The sequence below is a fragment of the Crinia signifera genome, chromosome 9 (assembly GCF_055691185.1).
Source record: "Crinia signifera chromosome 9, ASM5569118v1, whole genome shotgun sequence".
NCBI lineage: Eukaryota > Metazoa > Chordata > Amphibia > Anura > Myobatrachidae > Crinia > Crinia signifera.
This window is the reverse complement of record NC_139225.1, coordinates 131,254,536-131,276,171: the sequence shown is the minus strand read 5'-3', so window position 1 is coordinate 131,276,171 and position 21,636 is coordinate 131,254,536. Positions and strand designations below refer to the sequence as shown.

At 49.0% G+C, this 21,636-nt stretch overlaps 1 protein-coding gene across 1 annotated transcript in view; it reads left to right on the top strand.

Moving 5' to 3' along the window:
- LOC146036047 (cytochrome P450 2C23-like) overlaps positions 1 to 21,636 on the top strand; it is a 51,116-nt gene that overhangs the window by 8,117 nt on the left and 21,363 nt on the right. The window contains exon 4 of the mRNA XM_083159817.1: positions 19,410 to 19,570. Within this exon, the coding sequence (XP_083015943.1) occupies positions 19,410 to 19,570 (161 nt within the window). The remainder of the gene's footprint in view (positions 1 to 19,409; positions 19,571 to 21,636) is intronic.

Below are 21,636 nucleotides of genomic sequence, written 5' to 3'. Positions count from 1 at the left end.
TCCTGACCCTGATGTGCAGTTTGTCTCTGTGCTGAAAGATCCCAATCTCAAATGGCAGACTGAACAACCTGTGGATAGCCATATTTCAAAAAATGTGAATGGGCTTGTGTGGCAGCCCACTACAGGATACCCCCTGTGCCCCTGGAGTGCCCCCAAAGAAGTTTAATTGCAGCCAATGCTGCTCAGAGGAAAACTGCAGGGATGTGAGGGGTTAAACAGCCCCAGCTCAGTCCACGTGCAGGGAGCCTGACACCCCCCTGATTGGCTGCCCAGGGAGTGTGGCAGTCCACCCCTGGTGTACTCTTGTGCCCCCAAAGAGATTTTAATTGCAGCCAATGCTGCTCAGAGGAAAACCTCCTTTGCTTGTGGAAGCTGCAGGTCTGTGAGGGGTTAACAGACTCAGCTAGTGTCCTAGTGTCCCAGCTCCCCTGCACATGAGACAGGAAGCTGGGAGGTCAGAGGTGATCCCAGCAGCAGTGTGTGAGAGAGAGAGAAAGTGTGCAGAGGGGTGAAGAGCTTGTATCCTGAGCCAGGAAGCATGCAGACAGAGATGCTGTGCAGAGAGAAGCACACATCTGAGACCAGGCACTGGGAGCAAGGACCCAGCAGTTAATGACAGCCAGCACTGCTGACCAGAAGAAGGGGTGAGCAGCATGTGAAGGGAGATAGAGCCCAGTAGGAGTGACTGCAGAGACCTACAGCACGGAACTAGGCAGAGAGGGACATTGCCGCCCATCTGGGAGTCACCCAGAGGACCACACAGCACCCAAGACAGGCAGTGGCCAGCCAGGAGTCGTGACCAGCAGGAGCTGGCAACTGCAGCTGATTGTTCAGGTACTGGGGTGTTGGATACCCCCACTAACAGGACTGCCTGTTTGCCTCTGATACAGGAGATTGCCCTAAGGGATGGGAATCTGCCTGCCCCTCTTAGAGAGGATTTTTGATCACTTTTGTTATACATAAAAGTAGTGTGCACACTAAGTTATGGCCTAATCACCTTGTGAGGATTTCCTTCGCGGGACCGTTATTCAAATTCAGGAACTGTGTTGTTTTGCACCAGGGACTACCGCGCAGTGTATATAGGGTGCATAGCGCCACTTGGCGGACATGTTGTGACGTAATATTATTCTGTCATATTGTTATTGTTGTGATGTAATTTATTGCGTAATCGTTCTCTCTTTAATCTGGTCATTGATTAGTTATAGCTTTAATTACTGAATGATATAAAGTGACTGTTTTGCATAAGTACGTGAGTGTATTGCAGCAACCCATTTACATATCTCCTTTAAATAAATATTTGTTGCTGCTAGCCGTAGTAGCCTTGTCTTTTGTGGGTTCTCCTTGGGTTGTGCCATTCCCTGCCACAGGTTCTCCGGAAGAAGCCGTGAGGAATCCAGAAGCTGCCGCCGTAATCAGCTCCAGATTCAGGTACTATTTTGCATCACACTGTTACAGGGGCACTGGCACAGGAGCGCAAAAGGAGAGGTCAGAGGTGAAATGAAACTGTGCCGGAGGAGGGTTTGCAGCAGCGTGAGAGAGGATGACACGTGCTTAGAGAGAGAAGACAGGCTGGGCACCCTAAAGATCCACAGAGAGGAGAGCAGCAGAGTGCGCAGCCTGGAAGCGTGCAGAAGTGAGACCCGCTAGAGAGGAGAGAGCCGGGCAGCGTTTCCGTGCAGGAGACCCGGCGGTGATGGACAGCAGCGCACACAGAGAGAGCCAGCAGCCAGCATCATGAGGGAGGCAAGAGGGAAGCCGTGAGGAATCCAGAAGCTGCCGCCGTAATCAGCTCCAGATTCAGGTACTATTTTGCACCACACCGTTACAGGGGCACTGGCACAGGAGCGCAAAAGGAGAGGTCAGAGGTGAAATGAAACTGTGCCGGAGGAGGGTTTGCAGCAGCGTGAGAGAGGATGACACGTGCTTAGAGAGAGAAGACAGGCTGGGCACCCTAAAGATCCACAGAGAGGAGAGCAGCAGAGTGCGCAGCCTGGAAGCGTGCAGAAGTGAGACCCGCTAGAGAGGAGAGAGCCGGGCAGCGTTTCCGTGCAGGAGACCCGGCGGTGATGGACAGCAGCGCACACAGAGAGAGCCAGCAGCCAGCATCATGAGGGAGGCAAGAGGGAAGCCGTGAGGAATCCAGAAGCTGCCGCCGTAATCAGCTCCAGATTCAGGTACTATTTTGCACCACACAGTTACAGGGGCACTGGCACAGGAGCGCAAAAGGAGAGGTCAGAGGTGAAATGAAACTGTGCCGGAGGAGGGTTTGCAGCAGCGTGAGAGAGGATGACACGTGCTTAGAGAGAGAAGACAGGCTGGGCACCCTAAAGATCCACAGAGAGGAGAGCAGCAGAGTGCGCAGCCTGGAAGCGTGCAGAAGTGAGACCCGCTAGAGAGGAGAGAGCCGGGCAGCGTTTCCGTGCAGGAGACCCGGCGGTGATGGACAGCAGCGCACACAGAGAGAGCCAGCAGCCAGCATCATGAGGGAGGCAAGAGGGAAGCCGTGAGGAATCCAGAAGCTGCCGCCGTAATCAGCTCCAGATTCAGGTACTATTTTGCACCACACAGTTACAGGGGCACTGGCACAGGAGCGCAAAAGGAGAGGTCAGAGGTGAAATGAAACTGTGCCGGAGGAGGGTTTGCAGCAGCGTGAGAGAGGATGACACGTGCTTAGAGAGAGAAGACAGGCTGGGCACCCTAAAGATCCACAGAGAGGAGAGCAGCAGAGTGCGCAGCCTGGAAGCGTGCAGAAGTGAGACCCGCTAGAGAGGAGAGAGCCGGGCAGCGTTTCCGTGCAGGAGACCCGGCGGTGATGGACAGCAGCGCACACAGAGAGAGCCAGCAGCCAGCATCATGAGGGAGGCAAGAGGGAAGCCGTGAGGAATCCAGAAGCTGCCGCCGTAATCAGCTCCAGATTCAGGTACTATTTTGCACCACACAGTTACAGGGGCACTGGCACAGGAGCGCAAAAGGAGAGGTCAGAGGTGAAATGAAACTGTGCCGGAGGAGACACCAGGGACACCAGGGAGACACCAGGGAGACGCTACCGGCCGGAGCCGGCAAAAGCAGCAGAGTACAAGGGTGCCCTACCCCCACTCAGCCTGTACCCTTCCTGCCCCAGCCCTGACTCCCCCAAGTCAGGGAGATCACATTCTCACCCATAAAGATGGTGACACAATTTTAAAAGAGGACAGAGAACAATCTCATGCACATGAGACCACTGTGCTTGATACAAGACAGACCAGAGTCCACCTAAAGGTGTCGGCTAGTACAGCATCCCTAAAAGTCTCAAGGCTCCAAAAAAAATTAGGCAGTGAGCCCCTGACCAGACAGGTACAGCAGTATTAGGCAGTGAGCCCCAGATCAGACAGGTAGATACGGCAGTATTAGGCAGTGAGCCCCAGACCAGACGGTAGATATGGCAGTACTAGGCACCAGACAGGTAGATAAGACAGTAGTACTAGGCACAAGACAGGTAGATACGTCAGCAATACTAGTATTGTGCACCAGCAGAATTTATAATAATTAATTTTCTTATTAGGTACTGTTCGGCCGTGGCACTCAGTGGCAGACGTCAGTGCACAAGCAGCATGGAATTCTTTTTTACAGTCCCACACAGCACAAGTATTATTTTTATTTTTATCAAATTAGATATAGCAGCTGTGTGGTTGGAGGAATATTGCCGACGTGTCGCTGGATGAACTGATCAGGAAACGGGGAATGTCCGTGGGCACCGGGATGTACCGCAGGGTCAGTAACAGGGGAGGTATAGGAAACGTGAGATCCAGACTCCAACCATCTGTGAACAATCGTCCACTTGCCACCAGTTTTCAGAGAACATTTGATGCTCGTCAGAAAATTGGTGTGACTGATGCACGCCAAAAACTAGGGATAAAAGATGCCCGTGAAAAGTTGGTGGCCAAAGATGCTCGCTTCCGCATAAGGGGTAAAGTGCAGGACGCCCGTGAAATGCTGAATTCGAATAAGCAACAGATCATGGCAGGAGACAAGCCTATCAAAGTGATGGACGCTCGTGAAAAGATTACTTTAAGAGGAGTGCTCCAACAGTGGTCGAAACCCCGTTTAACAACCTGGCTGATCCTGACCCTGATGTGCAGTTTGTCTCTGTGCTGAAAGATCCATATTTAAAAAAATGTGTGGCAGCCCACTACAGGATACCCCCTGTGCCCCTGTGCCCCAAAGAAGTTTAATTGCAGCCGCCCCCAAAGAAGTTTAAATGCAGCCTCCCCCAAAAAAGTTTAGCCGCCCAAAAAGATGTGTAACTAATTGTACCCAACTGGTCATCAAAAATAAATCAATCTTTATTGTGAAAACAAGGTATCAAGTGGCAAAGAAAAGGAAGCCAGTGATGAGAATTTTGTGAGCTGTGAAAGTATTATCAAGGAAACATAACTTTACTTAAGTTTTGAGGAAAGGCTTTATCGGACCATTTCATGAATAAAGAACAGTTGATGAAGAAATTAAAGAAGTATTCATCGTTCTTGTCATTAAATAAAAAGGAGAGAGATGCGAAGGTCAAATCATTACAAAGGTTATCTGATGAGGAAAAAGCAGTTCTCTCTAAAAGGCTATGCACATATGACAAATACTACAAAATGTTTGCAAATCAATTAAAAATTGAAAAGGGGGGCCAGAAGGTTTGTACAGCTTTATCTCCTAAAAAATTTCCAACAACTTGTTCCGAAGCAACTGTGTCTGTTAGTAGGTCAGCCTGTACAACTAACGGCAAAGAAAGTGACTATCTTCAAAACAAAAGGATTTTTGCCGCTTCAGAAACTGATCATGCTCAAGGTGAAGGCAGTCAGTGTACACCTCAGAATGCTAACCAAATACACAAAGTCCATGCAAAGATAAAGGATATTGTAAAAGAAAATTGCACTGACAAGTCTTCAACTTACAAAAACCAAGCTATGTATAAAACTGCAGTAACTGGAAAACTAAAAAAAACTTTAGCCGCCCACAAAGAACTTTAATTGCAGCCGCCCAGGCTTGATTCTGATTATGATTGATTGATTATGATAGATTGATTGATTATGATTGATTGATTATGATTGATTGATTATTAATTATGATGTGCCTGATCCTGACCCTGATGTGCATTAAAAATGACTCTCAGCAGTGGGCACCAGACCAGACAGGTAAAAAAAGGTTAGCCGCCCAAAAAAAGAAGTGTAATTGAGCCTTCCTGCCCCAGCCCTGAGTCCCCCAGGTCAGGGAGATCACATTCTCACCCATGAAGGTGCAGCAATGAGGTGGAATGCAAACAGCTATATGCATTTGAAAGACAATACCCTCATTAAAAATGACTGTCAGCAGTGGGCACCAGACCAGACAGGTAAAAAAAAGTGTAGCCGGCCAAAAATAAGTGTAATTGAGCCTTCCGGCAACAGTCCTGACTCCTCCAGGTCAAGGAGATCACATTCTCACCCATGAAGGTGCAGCAATGAGGTGGAATGCAAACAGCTATATGCATTTGAAAGACAATACCCTCATTAAAAATGACTGTCAGCAGTGGGCACCAGACCAGACAGGTAAAAAAAAGTGTAGCCGGCCAAAAATAAGTGTAATTGAGCCTTCCGGCAACAGTCCTGACTCCTCCAGGTCAAGGAGATCACATTCTCACCCATGAAGGTGCAGCAATGAGGTGGAATGCAAACAGCTATATGCATTTGAAAGACAATACCCTCATTAAAAATGACTCTCAGCAGTGGGCACCAGACCAGACAGGTAAAAAAAGGTTAGCCGCCCAAAAAAAGAAGTGTAATTGAGCCTTCCTGCCCCAGCCCTGAGTCCCCCAGGTCAGGGAGATCACATTCTCACCCATGAAGGTGCAGCAATCAAGTGGAATGCAAACAGTTGTATGCATTGAAAAGACAAGTCCCACATATGAATGACTCTCAGCAGTAGGAATAATGAATGGTGATGCAAGATGGAATTGTCCTTGGGCCCTCCCACCCACCCTTATGTTGCGAAAATAGGACATGCACACTTTAACAAACCAAACATTTCAGCGACAGGGCCTACAAAACTGTGGCTGAAATGATTGGTTTGTTTGGGCCCCCACAAAAAAATAAAACAATTCATAATATCTCCCTGTATAAACTGGCTCTACAGTAACAAGATGTCATCGTCACTCATCATCATCATCATCATCATCCTCCTCCTCCTCCTCCTCTGATTCCTCGCCCCCTTCAGTGTGTACTTCCTCATTCTCAGAGATTATCAATTCGTCCCCACTGGACTCCACAATCACAGGTCCCGTTATAATCTCTGGAGGCAATTCCTGCTCTTCATTGAATAAGTGATAATTCATTTTTATAAACATCATTTTCTCAACATTTTTCGGGAGCAACCTCCTTCGCCGCTCACTGACCAGGTTCCCCGCTGCACTGAATACTCTTTCGGAGTACACACTGGAGGGGGGACAACTCAGGTAAAATAGAGCCAGTTTGTACAGGGGTTTCCAAACTGCCTTTTTTTCCTGCCAGTACAGGTAAGGACTGTCTGACATGTCTGCTTGGATGCTGTCACCAAAGTAATCATCCACCATTTTTTCAATGTTGACAGCATCCAATGCACCGACAGTAGACATGTCAGCAATCGTTGGCAGGTCCTTGAGTCCAGACCAGATGTCCAAACTCCCTCCTGCCTGCCCTGCATCCCCGCCAGCGGGTTGTGTGGGAAATCGCAGCTGTTTCCTCACAGGCACAGGTGGGGGAGAAAATGAAGGAGGAGCTGGGGCCATGTCACGGTCCCCTTCAGATGACAATCTCCTGACCAGCAGGTCTTTGCACCTTTGTAGACTTGTGTCCGCCGGAAACAGAGACACAACATACGCTTTAAACCGAGGATCGAGCACTGTGGCCAAAATGTATTCCTCTGACTTTAACAGACTGACCACCCTCGTATCCTGGCAAAGCGTATGGAGGGCTTCATCCACAATAGCGACATGCTTTGCGGAATCGCTCCGCTTTAGCTCCTCCTTCACTTTCTCCAGCTGCTTTTGTAACAGCCTGATCAGGGGAATCACCTGACTAATGCAGGCAGTGTCGGAACTGACTTCACGTGTGGCTACTTCAAACGGCTGTAGAACCTTGCACAACACGGAAATCAGCCTCCACTGCGCTTGAGTCAGGTGCAGCCCCGCTCCTCTGCCTATGTCGTAGGTGGCTGTGTAGGCTTGAATGGCCTTTTGCTGCTCCTCCATCCTCTGCAGCATATAGAGGGTGGAGTTCCAGCGCGTCACCACCTCTTGTTTCAGCTGATGGCAGGGCAGGTTGCGGAGTTTTTGCTCCCGCTCCAGCCTTCGGCAGGCTGTGGCAGAATGCCGAAAGTGTCCGCAAATTTTGCGTGCCACCGCAAGCATCTCCTGCACACTCATTTTTTATGAAATGCTGCACCACCAAATTTATTGTGTGGGCAAAACATGGCACGTGCTGGAAATTGCCCATGTTTAATGCCCGCACAATGTTACTGGCGTTGTCCGACACCACAAATCCCCAGGAGAGTCTAAGGGGGGTAAGCCACAGGGAGATGATTTCCCTCAGTTTCTCTAAGAGGTTGTCGGCGTTGTGCCTCTTCTTGAAACCGGTGATACACAGCGTAGCCTGCCTAAGAAGGAGCTGACATGCAGGAGATGCTGCTGCTGCGGAAGGCGATGCATCTACCCAGTGGGCTGTCACAGTCATATAGTCCTTAGTTTGCCCTGATCCACTTGTCCACATGTCTGTAGTTAAGTGTACAGTGGGTACAGCCGCATTTTTCAGGGCACTGAGGACACTTTTTCTGACCTCCCTGTACATCGCGGGTATCGCCTGCCTAGTGAAGTGGAATCTAGACGGGATTTGGTACCGGGGACACAATACCTGCATCAACCGTTTAAATCCCACTCCATTGATGGCGGACACCGGACGTACGTCTAACACCAACATAGCTGTCAAGGCCGCAGTTATCCGCTTTGCCATAGGATGACTGCTGTCGTATTTCATCCTCATGGAAAATGACTGTTGGACGGTCAATTGCTTAGTGAAAGACGTAGCGGTCTTACGACTTCCCCTCTGGGATGATGACTGACTTCCCCTCTGACTTCCAGGAGCAGCAGCAGCAGCGGCAGTAGTAGTAGTAGTAGGCGTAGTGCTGCAGGATCCTCCGGAGGAATCTATGGAGTCATTCATGCAGGTGAGATGGACTGCAGGACTCCCCCCTATCCGGATCGAGGAGGAATTTGTCGAGGAGGGAGTTGGTGGTGTGCTTTTCAGGCATTTGGCTCCAAAAGGAGGACCAAGTGATTTAGGTGTCGCTGGACTGCTAGCCGCACTTTCTGGACTAAACACTGAACCATGACGCTTCTTTAGGTGACGTTGAAGGGAGGTTGTCCCTAGGTGGGCAAGATCCTTACCCCTGCTTATTGGAGTTTTACATAAGCTACAAATGGCAATACTTTTGTTGTCCGGATGCGGATAAAAAAAATTCCAGACCGCAGAGGTGGATTTATTGGTCCTTTGTCCAGGCATGACGATGGGCTTTTTCATCCCATGGACAACAACTTTTTCCACCACAGGTGCCTCATTCCCCCCTGGTGCGTCATTTAAGCAAACCAAGTCTCCATCCTCCTCGACAACTTCCTCCTCAGTGACAGCTACATCAATATCCTCCTCCTGGTGTACAACATCATCTTCACTAATAAAATCTGGAACTAGACTGTGGGTCATCCTTCCAGCATATGCAGAGGGCATACTGCAAATGGTGGAAGGAGCCACCTCTTCACGTACAGTGATAGGAAGGTCCGGCATCACAACCACCGCCACCCTCGGACTCTCTGTGGGGATTTGGGATATGTCTTTAGAAGGATGAGTTATTTCCAGATTTATTTTCTGAATTTTTTTCTGTTTCTTTTTCAGAAATTTTGTCAGACTTTTTTGAGTCGGTGTCAGCCTAACTCTCTTTGATTTCCTATTGGGCGGGGAGAGAGGAGGAGGAGGACTTTCCTCGTCATCTGAAGCTGCACCACTAGTCATGAAGTTAGGCCATGGCCTTAGACGTTCCTTGCCACTCCGTGTCGTAAATGGCATATTGCCAAGTATAAGTTTCTCTTCCAACGATTTACATTTCATAGTTTTATTCCTTTTACGGAAGTTTGGTTTCAATTGTACATGCCCTCTGCCTTCACACTGGGCATCGGCCGTGGCAGACGACGTTGTTGGCATTTCATCGCCTATGTCATGACTAGTGGCAGCAGCTTCAGAACTATGAGGAAGTGCATCTTCATCTTTCCTTTGTTTGTTAACCTCCATATTTTGGATCTCCATTATTATTGTGGAGTTATGTCACAGAACAGCGCCACTGGTGTGCAATTATATATGTCAGTGAGTATGCACCAGCAGGCAGTTATACAGATACAGCAGTATTAGGCAGTGAGCCACACACCAGACAGGTACGTCAGTATTAGGCAGAGAGCCCCAGACCAGACAGGTAGATAATGATATACGGCAGTATTTAGGCAGTGAGCCCCAGACCACAAATGTAGAGATATACGGCAGTATTTAATTATTTATTAGGCAGGCAGTATTTAATTATTTATTAGCCGTTGAGCCCCAGACCAGACGGTACATACGGCAGTATAGCCAGTGAGCCCCAGACCACAAAGGTAGAGATATACGGCAGTATTTAATTATTTATTAGCCAGTGAGCCCCAGACCAGACGGTACATACGGCAGTATAGCCAGTCAGCCCCAGACCACAAAGGTAGAGATATATGGCAGTATTTAATTATTTATTAGGCAGGCAGTATTTAATTATTTTTTAGCCGGTGAGCCCCAGACCAGACGGTACATACGGCAGTATAGCCAGTGAGCCCCAGACCACAAAGGTAGAGATATATGGCAGTATTTAATTATTTATTAGCCAGTGAGCCCCAGACCAGACGGTACATACGGCAGTATAGCCAGTGAGCCCCAGACCACAAAGGTAGAGATATACGGCAGTATTTAATTATTTATTAGGCAGGCAGTATTTAATTATTTATTAGCCGGTGAGCCCCAGACCAGACGGTACATACGGCAGTATAGCCAGTGAGCCACAGACCACAAAGGTAGAGATATACGGCAGTATTTAATTATTTATTAGCCAGTGAGCCCCAGACCAGACGGTACATACGGCAGTATAGCCAGTCAGCCCCAGACCACAAAGGTAGAGATATATGGCAGTATTTAATTATTTATTAGGCAGGCAGTATTTAATTATTTTTTAGCCGGTGAGCCCCAGACCAGACGGTACATACGGCAGTATAGCCAGTCAGCCCCAGACCACAAAGGTAGAGATATATGGCAGTATTTAATTATTTATTAGCCAGTGAGCCCCAGACCAGACGGTACATACGGCAGTATAGCCAGTGAGCCCCAGACCACAAAGGTAGAGATATACGGCAGTATTTAATTATTTATTAGCCAGGCAGTATTTAATTATTTATTAGCCGGTGAGCCCCAGACCAGACGGTACATACGGCAGTATAGCCAGTGAGCCCCAGACCACAAAGGTAGAGATATACGGTAGTATTTAATTATTTATTAGCCAGTGAGCCCCAGACCAGACGGTACATACGGCAGTATAGCCAGTGAGCCCCAGACCACAAAGGTAGAGATATACGGCAGTATTTAATTATTTATTAGCCAGTGAGCCCCAGACCAGACGGTACATACGGCAGTATAGGCAGTGAGCCCCAGACCACAAAGGTAGAGATATACGGCAGTATTTAATTATTTATTAGGCAGGCAGTATTTAATTATTTATTAACCAGTGAGCCCCAGACCAGACGGTACATACGGCAGTATAGCCAGTGACCCCCAGACCACAAAGGTAGAGATATACGGCAGTATTTAATTATTTATTAGGCAGGCAGTATTTAATTATTTATTAGCCAGTGAGCCCCAGACCAGACGGTACATACGGCAGTATAGCCAGTGAGCCCCAGACCACAAAGGTAGAGATATATGGCAGTATTTAATTATTTATTAGCCAGTGAGCCCCAGACCAGACGGTACATACGGCAGTATAGCCAGTGAGCCCCAGACCACAAAGGTAGAGATATACGGCAGTATTTAATTATTTATTAGGCAGGCAGTATTTAATTATTTATTAGCCGGTGAGCCCCAGACCAGACGGTACATACGGCAGTATAGCCAGTGAGCCCCAGACCACAAAGGTAGAGATATACGGCAGTATTTAATTATTTATTAGCCAGTGAGCCCCAGACCAGACGGTACATACGGCAGTATAGCCAGTCAGCCCCAGACCACAAAGGTAGAGATATATGGCAGTATTTAATTATTTATTAGGCAGGCAGTATTTAATTATTTTTTAGCCGGTGAGCCCCAGACCAGACGGTACATACGGCAGTATAGCCAGTCAGCCCCAGACCACAAAGGTAGAGATATATGGCAGTATTTAATTATTTATTAGCCAGTGAGCCCCAGACCAGACGGTACATACGGCAGTATAGCCAGTGAGCCCCAGACCACAAAGGTAGAGATATACGGCAGTATTTAATTATTTATTAGGCAGGCAGTATTTAATTATTTATTAGCCGGTGAGCCACAGACCAGACGGTACATACGGCAGTATAGCCAGTGAGCCCCAGACCACAAAGGTAGAGATATACGGTAGTATTTAATTATTTATTAGCCAGTGAGCCCCAGACCAGACGGTACATACGGCAGTATAGCCAGTGAGCCCCAGACCACAAAGGTAGAGATATACGGCAGTATTTAATTATTTATTAGCCAGTGAGCCCCAGACCAGACGGTACATACGGCAGTATAGGCAGTGAGCCCCAGACCACAAAGGTAGAGATATACGGCAGTATTTAATTATTTATTAGGCAGGCAGTATTTAATTATTTATTAACCAGTGAGCCCCAGACCAGACGGTACATACGGCAGTATAGCCAGTGACCCCCAGACCACAAAGGTAGAGATATACGGCAGTATTTAATTATTTATTAGGCAGGCAGTATTTAATTATTTATTAGCCAGTGAGCCCCAGACCAGACGGTACATACGGCAGTATAGCCAGTGAGCCCCAGACCACAAAGGTAGAGATATACGGCAGTATTTAATTATTTATTAGCCAGTGAGCCCCAGACCAGACGGTACATACGGCAGTATAGGCAGTGAGCCCCAGACCACAAAGGTAGAGATATACGGCAGTATTTAATTATTTATTAGGCAGGCAGTATTTAATTATTTATTAACCAGTGAGCCCCAGACCAGACGGTACATACGGCAGTATAGCCAGTGACCCCCAGACCACAAAGGTAGAGATATATGGCAGTATTTAATTATTTATTAGGCAGGCAGTATTTAATTATTTATTAGCCAGTGAGCCCCAGACCAGACGGTACATACGGCAGTATAGCCAGTGAGCCCCAGACCACAAAGGTAGAGATATACGGCAGTATTTAATTATTTATTAGCCAGTGAGCCCCAGACCAGACGGTACATACGGCAGTATAGGCAGTGAGCCCCAGACCACAAAGGTAGAGATATACGGCAGTATTTAATTATTTATTAGGCAGGCAGTATTTAATTATTTATTAACCAGTGAGCCCCAGACCAGACGGTACATACGGCAGTATAGCCAGTGACCCCCAGACCACAAAGGTAGAGATATACGGCAGTATTTAATTATTTATTAGGCAGGCAGTATTTAATTATTTATTAGCCAGTGAGCCCCAGACCAGACGGTACATACGGCAGTATAGCCAGTGAGCCCCAGACCACAAAGGTAGAGATATACAGCAGTATTTAATTATTTATTAGCCAGTGAGCCCCAGACCAGACGGTACATACGGCAGTATAGGCAGTGAGCCCCAGACCACAAAGGTAGAGATATACGGCAGTATTTAATTATTTATTAGGCAGGCAGTATTTAATTATTTATTAGCCAGTGAGCCCCAGACCACAGACCGCCAGACTGGCAGATTCAGTGCAGGCAGCAGTGCAGCACCAGTGGACTATATATATATTTATATTTAATATAATTAATTAATAATTATATATATAATAAATGGCACAGCACAGCACCAGAGGTATGCCCCAGCACAGAGGAGACAGTACTACAGGCAGGTACACAGTTAGACTGTTCTCCTAAGCAGAGGAGAACATAGTACACAGCAGCACTGAGGGAGACAGCCCTAGCAAATAAAATAATTAATTACAGCACAGTTCACCAGAGGTAGACCGCACAGAGGAGACAGTAGTACTACAAGTACACAGTTAGACTGTTGTCCTAAGCTGAGAACAGAGTACACAGCAGCACTGAGGGAGACAGCCCCAGCAAATAAAATAATCAATTACAGGCAGCACAGCACACCAGAGGTAGACCGCACAGAGGAGACAGTAGTACTACAAGTACACAGTTAGACTACTACACAGCAGCACTGAGAGACAGCACCAGCGATTGCAAAAGCTCAAGGACAAGCTCAAGTTTAAGCCCCAGCAGCAGCACCAACACACCCTCTCCCAACCCACTACTTAACTGGAGTGAAGATGGCGGGGGCGCGGCAGCTGCTTATAAAGCCTCGCGAAATCCGACGCCGGGAGATGACGTTCTAATCACGCGGACGGACCGAGTCAGGCGGGAATCTCCGAGCGCTGCTCGGAATCGGGCTCGGAATGATGACGTCCGTGGGGGCTCGGATCTCTGATATCCGAGCCCGCACATCTCTAGTAAACACCACTCCTCCGACGCACCCCCACTGGCTGGATCCCTTGGGTAGTACGCTGCAAGCGGATGTGTACACTTACAAATCCGCTCGCACGCGCCTGCACAGAGGAAAAATCATTTGGTTGTTACTCACCATCGAATGATTTTTCCTCTGTTCAGTATACAAAGTAATCCAGGATTTACTTCTTAGTTGGACAGTGATGGCCGAATTGAAGGTGGGCGCCGGCGGCATGTGAAGTCCTCCATCCGCCCCAAGCAGGTAGGGGCACGCCTGCGTTTGATGGCATCCACCCAGCATTTTAATATGAACGCGCACCATTTTTGTGGGTACATCCATGAAACTCCAAATGAAAAATTAGCAAAAAGGTGCTTGCTGTGGGTGTCTACACATGCGCACCCACCCATCATCGGATGTGACATCTGATGTATCTTATTATGTCAGTCAATAGAACTTGCCAAGTAATACGTGACACATGTAGCTAATGTTATACTGACACCACAATTATTTTTATAGCCACATTTTATTACATAATTCCATAAAATCATATTGTCATTGCTTCAACCGCACCCTTACTGGATTGAACTCTATATGCAAATCATTGTAATTATTATGTGTCATTCTATCTCATAGGGAAGGCTACATCCACACACTGTACACCTTTCTCCAGGCCAAATTAGCCCAGCAGAGGAATCTTAGCTGCGCCTTCTTCACATTTGTTCAGTGCCAATTTTTACCTATGGGCTGCAGGGCTGCAGCCCCCCCCCCCCCCCAGGTAAAATCCGCCACTGTAGTGAGACTGCACTGGCTTCACTGTGACTGGCAGCGACTTGCAATTGGAAGTCCGACCTGCCAGTAACCAAGGCAGTCCCATTGGGACAGTGTCGGAACGTTCACAATATGCAACATAGCAGTGGGTGGCAAAAGTGGGCCCCTTAGTCTTCAGGGGCCCCGGTGCAATGCACTTGCTGCACCAATGGTAGTTCCGCCTCTGCATTGGGAGGTGTTCTCTCCCTCCGGAATGCCTTTGTGCGGGCTGCCGTGCAAAAACAGTGATTGCGCATACGCAGTACCTATATCTGTACTGCGCACGCGCTGGTCCCGGTGCCTGTAACTTATATTGTACAGGCGTCGGGACCAAGATTCCTTCTATGAGCTGTTGCCCAAGCAGCCCATAGAAGCTGGGTACATGTGCAGTACAGCTGTTTGTAATGCACATGCGCCAGTCCCGGCACCTGCCATCACAGCACAGGCGCCGGGGATGAGGGGAGAGGAGGAAGCGGCAGCAACAGGGGGAGAGGTGTGCCTGAATCCCGGTACCCCCGCTGCGGCCAGAGGCAGCCCCCCTCCCCCAATAAGGTACGAGCAGCCACTGCATATGTTACGTTAATCTGCTACTTTATACAAATGATTCTGCAGCAAAAGTAAATATATTAATTGAGAATTCATCCAGTCGCTACTTGTGGTGGAACATCTAAGCTGCATTAAGCATTTTGGGGCAGATTCAGACCCTTTTGTACAGATTCAGCCCCATTTTGGATGGTGGGGGTCTGTACATGAATGAATATAAGCATGTGACCCACTGTGCGAACAGTGGCGTAACTAAGTTTTGGGCGCCCCCAATCCCCCCCCCGCCGCGCACCCCCAATCCCCCCATTTTGTGGTGGTCCTCATCAGAAGAACGGAGCCGCCGGGACCAGCGAGATAGGTAAGTCTGCGGGGGATTGGGGGGGGGGTGTAACTATAGCACCGCAGCCCCCGGCGCACCCACATGCACAGCGCCCCCCCCCCCCCCCCCCGCGGTGGCGGGGGCTGCAGTGCTATAGTGACGCCGCTGTTTGCGAATGCCTTTGTTGAGTATCATGCTCGCTTACATGTTCGCATGGGTAGGGGATGGTGCAAGTCGACGCCTGCTCGGGGAGGGCAGCTGATGTCACATGATGTCTTTTAGCCATCTCCATCATTTATAAAAGCCTATTTAGGCTGACTTTTATTCCCGAAGAGGAGAAAAATCATTTGATGGTTAGCAACCATCGCGTTATTTCTTTCCTCTTGGGCTGCATGCGAGGGGATCTGTCCTTGTACACATCCCTTTGCATGCTATTGAGGGTGTTGGGGGGCGGCGGGGAGGCTGGCATTTGGTGAGGCAACGGATGGGACTGACCTGTTCACTGGGCTGCGAGTATAAGCAGCATAGCGAACAGGTCTGAATCGGGCCCCTTGTGCCAAAGGAAACAAAAAGGGAAATATGTATGAGGACACATCTATGTGTATATAATATAGCAGTGGTATCACAGGGAAGGTGCGGGCCGCAGAGGGCTAACACCAAATGGCCAGGTCTGGCACTGTAATATTACGTGTGGCCACAATGTAGGAGATGGCACTGCAGCCCACACTGTCACCTGGGGCAGCCCAGAGGTGTAGTGTGTGCCCATGGCACCTGGAGCAAGTTAATCTGATGGCCCTGGCTTCACACAGCCCTCACAATATGCTGACTTCCTGCAGTCGCTCCTCCCTTCCAGTTTTTGGACACAACCAGTTACCCACAGCACAGAGACAGTTAAACAGTGACATTGTCCCTGTCCCATGAACTGCCTCTGTCACTGAAGCACAGCGAGGTCAGTAGTAGTCATGGGCAAAGTGGTTTGCTGAACTGAGTTGAGACACATAACTCATTTTGAATGTATTGCATGAAGACAAGGGGCGGATCCCTTGGGATAGTGGAAGCAGCATTGCATCAAGGGCATGGTCTTAAAGGAAATGCCATACCCACAGGTCAGACCCTCATTGGAGAGGCAGTAGGTAATGTAAGGGAATGGGTGACAGGGAGAGGCAGTGGGTGATGCCAGGGAATGGGTGACAGAGAGAGGCAGTGAGTGATGCCAGGGAATTGGTGACAGGGAGAGGCAGTGGGTGATGCCAGGGAATGGGTGACAGGGGTAATATAAGCGGCAATTTGGAATGAGGCATTGAGATAGTGGTGAGAGTGGTGGAACACTAAGCTGGAGAAAGGAAAGACAGGGGGGTAAATGGTACTCTTTACCTAGAAGGGCGCCCACAATTTTGATCGTGGGCATCAAAAAAAATCGCGCAGTAAAAAATCGCGTCGGTCGCATCGCATGCGACCAAAAAATTGCATGCAATGCGACCGACGCGATGCCCGCGATTTCCCATAGGGAACAATGTTAAATGTCCCAATTGACCCGATTTTCCTGTTCAATGTCTCAATTGACCCGATTTTCCATAGGAAACAATGTGAAATGGGCCACAGAGGCCAAATAGGCACCCTGAAGTGTGAAATGGCCCCCACAATTGTTAACGCCACCCCACGATCAACGTGAACCCGAAGCGTGGCGAGTGCAGCGAGCCCGCGAGGGGCGGCGGTAATCGTCCTACGACCTTTTCATATCCCCACTATCCACGTCGGCGTGGAGTTGAGAATAGAAAGTGTGGCGAGCGCAGCGAGCCACCGAGCCCGAAGCGTGGCGAGCGCAGCGAGCCCCGCGAGGGGACGCGGACAGCTGTGAAGCCCGCGAGGGGACGCGTATACCTGTGAAGGTGTCCGCGTCCCCTCGCCTCGCTGCGCTCGCCTCGCTGCGCTCGCCACACTTTCTATTCTCAACTCCACGCCGACGTGGATAGTGGGGGTATGAAAAGGTCGTACGACGCATACCGCCGCCCCTCGCGGGCTCGCTGCGCTCGCCACGCTTCGGGTTGACGTTGATCGTGGGGTGGCGTTAACAATTGTGGGGACTATTTCACACTTCAGGGTGCCTATTTGACAAGTAGATCTGCAGTCCCGGACACACATCTGCGGCGGCAGCAACGGCAAGCAGCACCAGTGGGGTAAGGCAGGGTTGGGGGAGGGGGGGTATTTTACCTCCTGCCCGTGCCCCCTCCAGCCTCCTGCCCCTGTATCCGCTCAGCCCCTGTGTCCCCTCCAGCCTCCTGCGTAACTTCAGCATCCCGTCCCTGTGTCCTCTTCAGCCTCCTGTCCTTGTGTAATGCCAGCATCTTGCCATGTGTCCCTTCTGCTCCATGTCACTTAAGCCTCCCCCACGTCTTTCCAGTCTTTAAACCTCCACCTTGCCAGCCACTGCCACCATGTCTTACCAGCCTCTGCTCCCACCCGCCATGTAGTGTCTGCTTCCTGCCCTGGCCTGTGCATCCTGCCCCAGCCTGTGTTTACCCCACCCCTCCCCTGGCTTCTTACCAGTCTCTGCTCCCGGCCACACCTATTTTGTCAGTGTTGTGCTCTCAGCAGTTCTGGAGGTCATGCCGCCGACCACAATGGACTTACTCGTCGGTGCAGTAGCAGCTAATGGTGCCAAGTGCCCGGTGGCCCATCTCCTCTGAATCCACTGCTGGCTCCTTCTGCTGCAGTGACAGCCTCCTTCACCCAGCTAGATGTACAGCAACTGCTTGGTACATCCCGTGTGAAGAAAGGCGTTTAACTGCACTACATATAGAAACATGCAACAGGTGTGATATAAATATGAAAGCTTGGTTTATTTAAAAAAACAATTAAGATATTTAAAAAGCAATTGCATAAGAATGATTGTGATATACGAGTCAATGGTACCATAAAATTTGATAACATGGATATAGTCACCCAGAAGTCCAAATGGAGTTCCTGTTAAGTTTCCATTGATGCTTTCCTTGTAATTCCCAAGTTGCAGATGCCAATTTTCTAACTATAAGGATTTTTTGGAGAGACAGCTCTCTCCTGCCAAGGGGACCCCTGTTGGTGGAGGGTCTCATTTTGTAGTTGGCTTGTTGTGGCCTTAATGTTAGGTTGGCTGTTGGGATGGGTGGTAGGCTGGTCCGGTCACATAAACTGAATGCAGGTGAGTGATCCAAGTGGTGAGTGTCCGTGTTGGGAGGCACCAACACATTTCACTTTACAAGCCTTTTCACCTTGAAAGGTTGAAGGTCAACACAAGCATTATGTCAACAATGGGAAGGTTGACAGTCAAAAGGCTGACATGGGTTTTTCACTTTCTTTTGTGCTAACATGGGCCCACATGCAGTTTTTCATGCCCTACCATCCACTAGGGTGTGGAGGGTGAATGTACAGTAACAGTGTGTTGGGCGCAGCAAGGCACCGAGCTTGAAGCAAGTCGAATGCATCAAGCCCTGCAAGGGGACGCGGTGCACTTTTTCGGTGTCCATGTCAACTGTGTCGACATTAGGGAAATTAAAAAAAACCATGTTGACATTTTGACTGTCAACCTTCCCATTGTTGACATAATGCTTGTGTTGAGCTTCAGTGGTCTAGCCGATGTATGTCGACCTCAATTTGGTCGACCCAATGACCCATACCCAATAGAACATAGTATGGTTCAGTCCCATCTGCAGCATAACTCCCACCACGTGGCTTGACGCGTTCCAACACTCATATCCTTTGTAAAGTAGATATATGATTTGGGTAAATATTTGAAGAAAGCAATGTTGAAATGCTCCTAATATTACAACCAGAAGTAAAGGTATTCCATCCATACTGTATATAAGAGCCTGTTACTAGGAAATACTGTACATTGTACTGTCTAGTTGGAACCAATTGTCTTCACAATTTTTAACTCTCCGCCACGGAATGTGGCGCGCATGTTTATGTTGCTATTAATTTCTATATTGAAATGAAATACTGTTCTTCTTTACAATATAACAGGCACCTCATTTGACCCAGAATATCTACTGAGACAGGCTGTTTCCAATGTTATTTGCTCCGTTGTATTTGGCGAGAGATTTGACTATGAGGACAAGAGATTATTTGTCATATTGTCACTCATTCTGGAAGCTGCCCACTTATTAAACACTGCCTCCGGTCAGGTACAGTAAATATTAAGAAAGAACTGAGAATCTGATAAAAGCATTCTGTGTGCTGTATAACGAACATTAAGATTTACATTCCTCTAGTCTAGATGATTTCAACAGAAGTCAACAAAGTTCAAATCAAATTCATATAATCAAGACACTTAGGGGTTTATTCTGCTCGGTACGGTGGGACCGTATACGGGCGGATCAGGTTTTTTTTTTCATCTGCGCATGCGTAGCTTTCGCAATGCGCAGGTGCGGCGACCTCACACCGCTCACGGACGGGTCTCTCCGTGCGAAAAAAACCTGTCCGCAAGAGTACGGTCATTGTGGGCGGCATGGGGGCGTTTTTTAGGGGAGCGGCCCGAATAATGAGGAAAACTGGGCGTAAACATGGGTATAGATGGGGGTGTGCACCAAAAATGTACGGTGCTACAACCGCTCGAGCGCCGTGCATTTTGGCCCAAAAACAGGCGGACCCAAAGATAGCTCCAGACCACCCCTAGAGATACCGCATGAGAGCGGATGCCTGGGTCGGCTAATTAACGCTGATTACTACTCAAACACATACAGCTGAATGTAATAAGCAATGCTGCAGGCTATTAAGTCCAAACCATTATTTCACTACCTGCAAGCCACACACAGCCCTCAAACACATTGGAAGCATATCGTTCTACACTTCAACATGTAAAGGTTGGTTTCATTTTAGGTAAGATTCATTCAAAGACCTGCTTACATATGCCAAGGTTATAACCATCTACACCCATTCAGAAAGTGTTTTTGTATACTTTAAAAAGCAGGACACTGAATTCCAGTGGCGTAAGTTTGTCCATGTTGCCCGGAGGCAGGATAAAAGTTGGTGCCCCCCCCATAGATAGATAGCTAAAGAGAGGGAGGATGATAAATATGGGGGGGGTTTGAGAGCGAGAGACAGAGGGGTGTATCAGTGAAAGTGAGGAAATTAGTGGGGAGAGCGAAAGAGTGTCAGGGATAGAGAGAAGGGGGTGAGAGGATTTAAGGGTGAGAGAGGGGTCAGGTACAAAGAGAGAGGGGGGTTACGTGTGTGAGAGAGAGAGTGAGAGTGGGGTCAAGCAGAGCGAAGGATGGGGTGAGAGGGGGGTTAGGCAGAGAGAGAGACAGGGGGGTAACGCAGAGAGTGAGGGGGGGTCAGGCAAAGAGAGATGAGTGACATTGGGGACAGGCAGAGAGGGATTGGGTGACATTGGGCTCAGGCAGAGAGAGAGGGGGGTCAGGCAAAGAGAGATGGGTGACAGGGGGGTCAGGCAGAGAGAGAGGGGTTCATGCAAAGAGAGATGGGTGGGAGGGGGGTTTGGCAGAGAGACAGAGAGGGGGGAATCAAGAAAAGAGATGGGTGACAGTGGGGTCAGGCAGAGAGAGAGAGGGGGTCAGGCAAAGACAGATAGGTAACAGTGAGGTCTGGTAGAGAGGGACTGGGGGGGGGGAGAGAGAGAGAGAGAGAGAGACAGACACATGGGGGGGGCAGGTAAAGGTACCTTTCATGTCCTTGGGCCCACTGCACTGCTGCTCCCCAAGATTCTCCTGACGGTGGTAAATGTTTCTGGGTTCGGCCCCAGGGCCTCTCTCAGCCCTGCCCTGTGCTGCAGCGTGGCGCTTTTCCGCCGGTTTTGAGCTGCAGGGGAGAGAGCGAGGGGGTCCAGCATCACGGATATGGATGGCAGTGTCAGGGTAAGGTGCTGTTGGGATGCTTCCCCCTGGGGGCCCTCATTCGCTGCTGGTGACGGAAGGCGGGGCTGACACCCGGCCACTGAGCACACGCCGCACGGACCTGTGCTGCCGGAAGCTTCAAGTGTGCTGCACTTAGGGACAAATGTATATTTCTTTGAGGAGCGGGGAGCGATGGTGGACGCCGCTGCATACAAAGGGGTACTGTCGGGCAGCACTTCTAAAATCGGAAAATCGGGGGCAATGGAGCCAGTGCCCCTTTAAGGCTGGCGCCCGGCGGCAGATGACTCCATTGCCTCCGGGAGTTCCGCCACTGCTGAATTCACAGAAGTCGACATGTAGCACAAATATAACTTTATTTAAAAGTAAAACCAATG